An 11008-nucleotide genomic window follows, 5' to 3' on the forward strand; every position below is an offset into this window, starting at 1 on the left:
AGGACCAGTCTGTCCAGTGTGGTGATATGAGGACCAGTCTGTCCAGTGTGGTGATATAAGGACCAGTCTGTCCAGTGTGGTGATATGGGGACCAGCCTGTCCAGTGTGGTGATATAAGGACCAGTCTGTCCAGTGTGGTGATATAAGGACCAGTCTGTCCAGTGTGGTGATATAAGGACCAGTTTGTCCAGTGTAGTGATATGGGGACCAGTCTGTCCAGTGTGGTGATATAAGGACCAGTCTGTCCAGTGTGGTGATATAAGGACCAGTCTGTCCAGTGTGGTGATATGGGGACCAGTCTGTCCAGTGTGGTGATATAAGGACCAGTCTGTCCAGTGTGGTGATATAAGGACCAGTCTGTATAGTGTGGTGATATAAGGACCAGTCTGTATAGTGTGGTGATATGAGGACCAGTCTGTATAGTGTGGTGATATAAGGACCAGTCTGTATAGTGTGGTGATATGAGGACCAGTCTGTCCAGTGTGGTGATATGGGGACCAGTCTGTCTAGTGTGGTGATATAAGGACCAGTCTGTCCAGTGTGGTGATATGGGGACCAGTCTGTATAGTGTGGTGATATAAGGACCAGTCTGTCCAGTGTGGTGATATAAGGACCAGTCTGTATAGTGTGGTGATATGGGGACCAGTCTGTATAGTGTGGTGATATAAGGACCAGTCTGTCCAGTGTGGTGATATGGGGACCAGTCTGTATAGTGTGGTGATATGAGGACCAGTCTGTATAGTGTGGTGATATAAGGAGCAGTCTGTTCAGTGTGGTGATATAAGGACCAGTCTGTATAGTGTGGTGATATAAGGACCAGTCTGTCCAGTGTGGTGATATGGGGACCAGTCTGTATAGTGTGGTGATATAAGGACCAGTCTGTCCAGTGTGGTGATATGAGGACCAGTCTGTCCAGTGTGGTGATATAAGGACCAGTCTGTCCAGTGTGGTGATATGGTGACCAGTCTGTCCAGTGTGGTGATATAAGGACCAGTCTGTCCAGTGTGGTGATATAAGGACTAGTCTGTCCAGTGTGGTGATATAAGGACCAGTCTGTCCAGTGTAGTGATATGGGGACCAGTCTGTCCAGTGTGGTGATATAAGGACCAGTCTGTCCAGTGTGGTGATATAAGGACCAGTCTGTCCAGTGTGGTGATATGGGGACCAGTCTGTATAGTGTGGTGATATAAGGACCAGTCTGTCCAGTGTGGTGATATAAGGACCAGTCTGTATAGTGTGGTGATATAAGGACCAGTCTGTCCAGTGTAGTGATATGGGGACCAGTCTGTCCAGTGTGGTGATATAAGGACCAGTCTGTATAGTGTGGTGATATAAGGACCAGTCTGTCCAGTGTGGTGATATGAGGACCAGTCTGTATAGTGTGGTGATATAAGGACCAGTCTGTCCAGTGTGGTGATATAAGGACCAGTCTGTATAGTGTGGTGATATGAGGACCAGTCTGTCCAGTGTGGTGATATAAGGACCAGTCTGTATAGTGTGGTGATATGAGGACCAGTCTGTCCAGTGTGGTGATATGAGGACCAGTCTGTCCAGTGTGGTGATATAAGGACCAGTCTGTCCAGTGTGGTGATATGGGGACCAGTCTGTCCAGTGTGGTGATATAAGGACCAGTCTGTCCAGTGTGGTGATATAAGGACCAGTCTGTCCAGTGTGGTGATATAAGGACCAGTCTGTCCAGTGTGGTGATATAAGGACCAGTCTGTCCAGTGTGGTGATATAAGGACCAGACTGTCCAGTGTAGTGATATGGGGACCAGTCTGTCCAGTGTGGTGATATAAGGACCAGTCTGTCCAGTGTGGTGATATAAGGACCAGTCTGTCCAGTGTGGTGATATAAGGACCAATCTGTATAGTGTGGTGATATGAGGACCAGTCTGTCCAGTGTGGTGATATAAGGACCAGTCTGTCCAGTGTGGTGATGTAAGGACCAGTCTGTATAGTGTGGTGATATGAGGACCAGTCTGTCCAGTGTGGTGATATGAGGACCAGTCTGTCCAGTGTGGTGATATGGGGACCAGTCTGTCCAGTGTGGTGATATAAGGACCAGTCTGTCCAGTGTGGTGATATAAGGACCAGTCTGTATAGTGTGGTGATATAAGGACCAGTCTTTCCAGTGTGGTGATATAAGGACCAGTCTGTATAGTGTGGTGATATAAGGACCAGTCTTTCCAGTGTGGTGATATGAGGACCAGTCTGTCCAGTGTGGTGATATAAGGACCAGTCTGTATAGTGTGGTGATATGAGGACCAGTCTGTATAGTGTGGTGATATGGGGACCAGTCTGTCCAGTGTGGTGATATAAGGACCAGTCTGTCCAGTGTGGTGATATAAGGACCAATCTGTATAGCGTGGTGATATGAGGACCAGTCTGTCCAGTGTGGTGATATAAGGACCAGTCTGTCCAGTGTGGTGATATGGGGACCAGTCTGTCCAGTGTGGTGATATAAGGACCAGTCTGTCCAGTGTGGTGATATAAGGACCAGTCTGTCCAGTGTGGTGATATAAGGACCAGTCTGTATAGTGTGGTGATATAAGGACCAGTCTTTCCAGTGTGGTGATATAAGGACCAGTCTTTCCAGTGTGGTGATATAAGGACCAGTCTGTATAGTGTGGTGATATAAGGACCAGTCTTTCCAGTGTGGTGATATGAGGACCAGTCTGTCCAGTGTGGTGATATAAGGACCAGTCTGTATAGTGTGGTGATATGAGGACCAGTCTGTCCAGTGTGGTGATATAAGGACCAGTCTGTATAGTGTGGTGATATGAGGACCAGTCTGTATAGTGTGGTGATATGGGGACCAGTCTGTATAGTGTGGTGATATGGGGACCAGTCTGTCCAGTGTGGTGATATGGGGACTAGTCTGTCCAGTGTGGTGATATAAGGACCAGTCTGTCCAGTGTGGTGATATAAGGACCAGTCTGTCCAGTGTGGTGATATAAGGACCAGTCTGTATAGTGTGGTGATATAAGGACCAGTCTGTCCAGTGTGGTGATATGAGGACCAGTCTGTATAGTGTGGTGATATGAGGACCAGTCTGTATAGTGTGGTGATATGAGGACCAGTCTGTCCAGTGTGGTGATATAAGGACCAGTCTGTATAGTGTGGTGATATGAGGACCAGTCTGTCCAGTGTGGTGATATAAGGACCAGTCTGTATAGTGTGGTGATATGAGGACCAGTCTGTCCAGTGTGGTGATATAAGGACCAGTCTGTATAGTGTGGTGATATGAGGACCAGTCTGTCCAGTGTGGTGATATGAGGACCAGTCTGTCCAGTGTGGTGATATAAGGACCAGTCTGTCCAGTGTGGTGATATGGGGACCAGTCTGTCCAGTGTGGTGATATAAGGACCAGTCTGTCCAGTGTGGTGATATAAGGACCAGTCTGTCCAGTGTGGTGATATAAGGACCAGTCTGTCCAGTGTAGTGATATGGGGACCAGTCTGTCCAGTGTGGTGATATAAGGACCAGTCTGTCCAGTGTGGTGATATAAGGACCAGCCTGTCCAGTGTGGTGATATGGGGACCAGTCTGTATAGTGTGGTGATATAAGGACCAGTCTGTCCAGTGTGGTGATATAAGGACCAGTCTGTATAGTGTGGTGATATAAGGACCAGTCTGTCCAGTGTAGTGATATGGGGACCAGTCTGTCCAGTGTGGTGATATAAGGACCAGTCTGTATAGTGTGGTGATATAAGGACCAGTCTGTCCAGTGTGGTGATATGAGGACCAGTCTGTATAGTGTGGTGATATAAGGACCAGTCTGTCCAGTGTGGTGATATAAGGACCAGTCTGTATAGTGTGGTGATATGAGGACCAGTCTGTCCAGTGTGGTGATATAAGGACCAGTCTGTATAGTGTGGTGATATGAGGACCAGTCTGTATAGTGTGGTGATATGGGGACCAGTCTGTCCAGTGTGGTGATATAAGGACCAGTCTGTCCAGTGTGGTGATATGAGGACCAGTCTGTCCAGTGTGGTGATATAAGGACCAGTCTGTCCAGTGTGGTGATATGGGGACCAGTCTGTCCAGTGTGGTGATATAAGGACCAGTCTGTCCAGTGTGGTGATATAAGGACCAGTCTGTCCAGTGTGGTGATATAAGGACCAGTCTGTCCAGTGTGGTGATATAAGGACCAGTCTGTCCAGTGTAGTGATATGGGGACCAGTCTGTCCAGTGTGGTGATATAAGGACCAGTCTGTCCAGTGTGGTGATATAAGGACCAGTCTGTCCAGTGTGGTGATATAAGGACCAATCTGTATAGTGTGGTGATATGAGGACCAGTCTGTCCAGTGTGGTGATATAAGGACCAGTCTGTCCAGTGTGGTGATATAAGGACCAGTCTGTCCAGTGTGGTGATATAAGGACCAGTCTGTATAGTGTGGTGATATGAGGACCAGTCTGTCCAGTGTGGTGATATGAGGACCAGTCTGTCCAGTGTGGTGATATGGGGACCAGTCTGTCCAGTGTGGTGATATAAGGACCAGTCTGTCCAGTGTGGTGATATAAGGACCAGTCTGTATAGTGTGGTGATATAAGGACCAGTCTTTCCAGTGTGGTGATATAAGGACCAGTCTGTATAGTGTGGTGATATAAGGACCAGTCTTTCCAGTGTGGTGATATGAGGACCAGTCTGTCCAGTGTGGTGATATAAGGACCAGTCTGTATAGTGTGGTGATATGAGGACCAGTATGTATAGTGTGGTGATATGGGGACCAGTCTGTCCAGTGTGGTGATATAAGGACCAGTCTGTCCAGTGTGGTGATATAAGGACCAATCTGTATAGTGTGGTGATATGAGGACCAGTCTGTCCAGTGTGGTGATATAAGGACCAGTCTGTCCAGTGTGGTGATATAAGGACCAGTCTGTCCAGTGTGGTGATATAAGGACCAGTCTGTATAGTGTGGTGATATGAGGACCAGTCTGTCCAGCGTGGTGATATGAGGACCAGTCTGTCCAGTGTGGTGATATGGGGACCAGTCTGTCCAGTGTGGTGATATAAGGACCAGTCTGTCCAGTGTGGTGATATAAGGACCAGTCTGTATAGTGTGGTGATATAAGGACCAGTCTTTCCAGTGTGGTGATATAAGGACCAGTCTTTCCAGTGTGGTGATATAAGGACCAGTCTGTATAGTGTGGTGATATAAGGACCAGTCTTTCCAGTGTGGTGATATGAGGACCAGTCTGTCCAGTGTGGTGATATAAGGACCAGTCTGTATAGTGTGGTGATATGAGGACCAGTCTGTCCAGTGTGGTGATATAAGGACCAGTCTGTATAGTGTGGTGATATGAGGACCAGTCTGTATAGTGTGGTGATATGGGGACCAGTCTGTATAGTGTGGTGATATGGGGACCAGTCTGTCCAGTGTGGTGATATGGGGACTAGTCTGTACAGTGTGGTGATATAAGGACCAGTCTGTCCAGTGTGGTGATATAAGGACCAGTCTGTCCAGTGTGGTGATATAAGGACCAGTCTGTATAGTGTGGTGATATAAGGACCAGTCTGTCCAGTGTGGTGATATGAGGACCAGTCTGTATAGTGTGGTGATATGAGGACCAGTCTGTATAGTGTGGTGATATAAGGACCAGTCTGTCCAGTGTGGTGATATAAGGACCAGTCTGTATAGTGTGGTGATATGAGGACCAGTCTGTCCAGTGTGGTGATATAAGGACCAGTCTGTATAGTGTGGTGATATGAGGACCAGTCTGTCCAGTGTGGTGATATAAGGACCAGTCTGTATAGTGTGGTGATATGAGGACCAGTCTGTCCAGTGTGGTGATATGAGGACCAGTCTGTCCAGTGTGGTGATATAAGGACCAGTCTGTCCAGTGTGGTGATATGGGGACCAGCCTGTCCAGTGTGGTGATATAAGGACCAGTCTGTCCAGTGTGGTGATATAAGGACCAGTCTGTCCAGTGTGGTGATATAAGGACCAGTTTGTCCAGTGTAGTGATATGGGGACCAGTCTGTCCAGTGTGGTGATATAAGGACCAGTCTGTCCAGTGTGGTGATATGGGGACCAGTCTGTCCAGTGTGGTGATATAAGGACCAGTCTGTCCAGTGTGGTGATATAAGGACCAGTCTGTATAGTGTGGTGATATAAGGACCAGTCTGTATAGTGTGGTGATATGAGGACCAGTCTGTCCAGTGTAGTGATATGGGGACCAGTCTGTCTAGTGTGGTGATATAAGGACCAGTCTGTCCAGTGTGGTGATATGGGGACCAGTCTGTATAGTGTGGTGATATAAGGACCAGTCTGTCCAGTGTGGTGATATAAGGACCAGTCTGTATAGTGTGGTGATATGGGGACCAGTCTGTATAGTGTGGTGATATAAGGACCAGTCTGTCCAGTGTGGTGATATGGGGACCAGTCTGTATAGTGTGGTGATATGAGGACCAGTCTGTATAGTGTGGTGATATAAGGAGCAGTCTGTTCAGTGTGGTGATATAAGGACCAGTCTGTATAGTGTGGTGATATAAGGACCAGTCTGTCCAGTGTGGTGATATGAGGACCAGTCTGTCCAGTGTGGTGATATAAGGACCAGTCTGTCCAGTGTGGTGATATGGTGACCAGTCTGTCCAGTGTGGTGATATAAGGACCATTCTGTCCAGTGTGGTGATATAAGGACCAGTCTGTCCAGTGTGGTGATATAAGGACCAGTCTGTCCAGTGTAGTGATATGGGGACCAGTCTGTCCAGTGTGGTGATATAAGGACCAGTCTGTCCAGTGTGGTGATATAAGGACCAGTCTGTCCAGTGTGGTGATATGGGGACCAGTCTGTATAGTGTGGTGATATAAGGACCAGTCTGTCCAGTGTGGTGATATAAGGACCAGTCTGTATAGTGTGGTGATATAAGGACCAGTCTGTCCAGTGTAGTGATATGGGGACCAGTCTGTCCAGTGTGGTGATATAAGGACCAGTCTGTATAGTGTGGTGATATAAGGACCAGTCTGTCCAGTGTGGTGATATGAGGACCAGTCTGTATAGTGTGGTGATATAAGGACCAGTCTGTCCAGTGTGGTGATATAAGGACCAGTCTGTATAGTGTGGTGATATGAGGACCAGTCTGTCCAGTGTGGTGATATAAGGACCAGTCTGTATAGTGTGGTGATATGAGGACCAGTCTGTCCAGTGTGGTGATATGAGGACCAGTCTGTCCAGTGTGGTGATATAAGGACCAGTCTGTCCAGTGTGGTGATATGGGGACCAGTCTGTCCAGTGTGGTGATATAAGGACCAGTCTGTCCAGTGTGGTGATATAAGGACCAGTCTGTCCAGTGTGGTGATATAAGGACCAGTCTGTCCAGTGTGGTGATATAAGGACCAGTCTGTCCAGTGTGGTGATCTAAGGACCAGTCTGTCCAGTGTGGTGATATAAGGACCAGTCTGTATAGTGTGGTGATATGAGGACCAGTCTCTCCAGTGTGGTGATATGGGGACCAGTCTGTCCAGTGTGGTGATATGGGGACCAGTCTGTCCAGTGTGGTGATATAAGGACCAGTCTGTCCAGTGTGGTGATATAAGGACCAGTCTGTATAGTGTGGTGATATAAGGACCAGTCTTTCCAGTGTGGTGATATAAGGACCAGTCTGTATAGTGTGGTGATATAAGGACCAGTCTTTCCAGTGTGGTGATATGAGGACCAGTCTGTCCAGTGTGGTGATATAAGGACCAGTCTGTATAGTGTGGTGATATGAGGACCAGTCTGTATAGTGTGGTGATATGGGGACCAGTCTGTCCAGTGTGGTGATATAAGGACCAGTCTGTCCAGTGTGGTGATATAAGGACCAATCTGTATAGTGTGGTGATATGAGGACCAGTCTGTCCAGTGTGGTGATATAAGGACCAGTCTGTCCAGTGTGGTGATATGGGGACCAGTCTGTCCAGTGTGGTGATATAAGGACCAGTCTGTCCAGTGTGGTGATATAAGGACCAGTCTGTCCAGTGTGGTGATATAAGGACCAGTCTGTATAGTGTGGTGATATAAGGACCAGTCTTTCCAGTGTGGTGATATAAGGACCAGTCTTTCCAGTGTGGTGATATAAGGACCAGTCTGTATAGTGTGGTGATATAAGGACCAGTCTTTCCAGTGTGGTGATATGAGGACCAGTCTGTCCAGTGTGGTGATATAAGGACCAGTCTGTATAGTGTGGTGATATGAGGACCAGTCTGTCCAGTGTGGTGATATAAGGACCAGTCTGTATAGTGTGGTGATATGAGGACCAGTCTGTATAGTGTGGTGATATGGGGACCAGTCTGTATAGTGTGGTGATATGGGGACCAGTCTGTCCAGTGTGGTGATATGGGGACTAGTCTGTACAGTGTGGTGATATAAGGACCAGTCTGTCCAGTGTGGTGATATAAGGACCAGTCTGTCCAGTGTGGTGATATAAGGACCAGTCTGTATAGTGTGGTGATATAAGGACCAGTCTGTCCAGTGTGGTGATATGGGGACCAGTCTGTCCAGTGTGGTGATATGGGGACCAGTCTGTCCAGTGTGGTGATATAAGGACCAGTCTGTATAGTGTGGTGATATAAGGACCAGTCTGTACAGTGTGGTGATATAAGGACCAGTCTGTATAGTGTGGTAATATAAGGACCAGTCTTTCCAGGGACATTTGGACTGATGTCTCCTCATTCCGATCTTTCAGGAGAACTCTACACTCGGAATATATCTGTAATCCGGGGATTCCGGAGAAGAACGTTCCCACAAGTCTCCTGAGGAAGGTGACGGGGGAGGAGCTTGTGAAGGACAGTCATGTGATGGTAGGTGGACGTTGGTTGTGGTGGGATCGGGCCTCTGCTCAGTATGAATGGGGGGATGGGCTCTACAGTTTTCTGGGATTATCCAACAAGAGGATATATGGGGTGGTCTACAAATCTCATCAGCCAATCAGAAAACTCCTTCACTGTTCTGACTGAAGGAAGATGAATGTGGTCCGGAGACCCCAAAACATGAGATGAGGAAATAGAAATGGGGACATTATTTAATGGGGCGATGAGGGGGGTGGAAGTGTTAGGTATAGGGATAACATTAGGGTTAGTGTTAGGTATAGGGTTTAGATTAGGGTTAGTGTTAGGTATAGGGTTTAGATTAGGGTTAGTGTTAGGTATAGGGTTTAGATTAGGGTTAGTGTTAGGTATAGGGTTTAGATTAGTGTTAGTGTTAGGTATAGGGTTTAGATTAGGGTTAGTGTTAGGTATAGGGTTTAGATTAGTGTTAGTGTTAGGTATAGGGTTTAGATTACAGTTAGTGTTAGGTATAGGGTTTAGATTACGGTTAGTGTTAGGTATAGGGTTTAGATTAGTGTTAGTGTTAGGTATAGGGTTTAGATTACAGTTAGTGTTAGGTATAGGGTTTAGATTAGTGTTAGTGTTAGGTATAGGGTTTAGATTACGGTTAGTGTTAGGTATAGGGTTTAGATTAGGGTTAGTGTTAGGTATAGGGTTTAGATTAGTGTTAGTGTTAGGTATAGGGTTTAGATTAGGGTTAGTGTTAGGTATAGGGTTTAGATTAGTGTTAGTGTTAGGTATAGGGTTTAGATTAGGGTTAGTGTTAGGTATAGGGTTTAGATTAGGGTTAGTGTTAGGTATAGGGTTTAGATTAGTGTTAGGGTTAGTGTTAGGGTTAACATTAGTATTGAATTAGTTTATCATGGTGATTACAATTTTTTTCGGTCCTTTGAAGTCCAAATAAGGAGAACCTGAGACAAATTTTGGTGAAATGACTCTGCACATCCCTACTCAATGTGGTTGACAATAGATTGCCTATAGGAAGAAGGTTGTCCCCTCCTACATACAGACATATTGGATCAGGATCTTGACGCGGTTCTATTTTGGCGCAGTGGATCCCGCGCTCCTTGTTCAGTCCGCCATATTGTGGACATCTATGTGACAGATTTCTATACTTTGCGATTATCTGACACATCTCCTCCATACATCTACTGAGGGTCGTTCATGTCGATTCACATCTCTAAGCGCATTTCCTGCATTAAGGCGCTACATTGACATGAGGAAAATGCACCCGAACTGTTTTTGCTCCCCATATCACATCGATCATTTACCTTCATGTTATTTCTATATATGAGATGGGGCTGCATTCAGAGTGAATGGTGATACACATTTACATCACGTTTTGCTGGGTGCACCTACGCACGCTCATAGATTTGAATTCATCATCAGAAGATAACTCCAGCCAGACGGCTGAACCCACATTTTGTATCATTCATTGAATGTTGAAGGTATTTGTCACACAAAGCCCATCGTGATACGTTCGGCCAGTCCTGATATTCAGGGAACAGCTGGGACTTTCCTGGAGATCAGCCATAACTCAGAGATCCCCGCGTAAACTCCGAGCTGACACCGGGAACGCCGTGCGTCGTAATAAATGATGTATTGGGGCCATTAAACAAGAGATCCTTGAAGGAGATTGTCAATAATTCTCCAATCCCCCCGACGTTCCGTCATTAGATGAGCCTGTAACGATATCACGTACGGGACATGAAAAGCTGTAGCTAGCTGCCATCTTGTGTGGAAGTAGCCATGACAGTTTGGCTAAGCATGTAACCTTACAGAGAACTCTGAACTCCCTCCTCCCTTGTCTTAGGAATTCAAAGCTTTTTAAGTTCAACAGAGAAAACAGAACCAGGTTAGGTCAGTAGAAAACATTTGTTGTAAGGGCAGTGTCAGGCCTGTCGTAAAACTGTCACCCTCCCCATTCAGAGACCTAACAGGCCTCGGTCGTAAATTGTCTGAATACACCTCAGTAGAATAAGTATGAAATTTCAGCATGTTTCATAACTTCTGACTTAGTAATAGCACAGACATAATCTGGACATATTTAGTTTCCTCAGATAATATGGAACGTTTCAAGTCCAGACACCCCTATGTCAGGTCATATGGGAAACCCCTGGGACCACTTATTCCTCCAAAGCAGGCTATACGTTATAGATATGGCATGTTTAGACTTGTTTTGAAGGAAATCTCAAGT

At 46.4% G+C, this 11008-nt stretch overlaps 1 protein-coding gene across 1 annotated transcript in view; it reads left to right on the plus strand.

Annotated features, from left to right (window-relative positions):
• LOC141102421 (protein SSUH2 homolog) overlaps positions 1-11008 on the plus strand; it is a 129831-nt gene that overhangs the window by 92094 nt on the left and 26729 nt on the right. Inside the window, exon 9 of the mRNA XM_073591376.1 lies at positions 8670-8784. Coding sequence (XP_073447477.1) covers positions 8670-8784 — 115 coding nt within the window. The remainder of the gene's footprint in view (positions 1-8669; positions 8785-11008) is intronic.

This window comes from Aquarana catesbeiana, linkage group LG07 (assembly GCF_042186555.1).
Source record: "Aquarana catesbeiana isolate 2022-GZ linkage group LG07, ASM4218655v1, whole genome shotgun sequence".
NCBI lineage: Eukaryota > Metazoa > Chordata > Amphibia > Anura > Ranidae > Aquarana > Aquarana catesbeiana.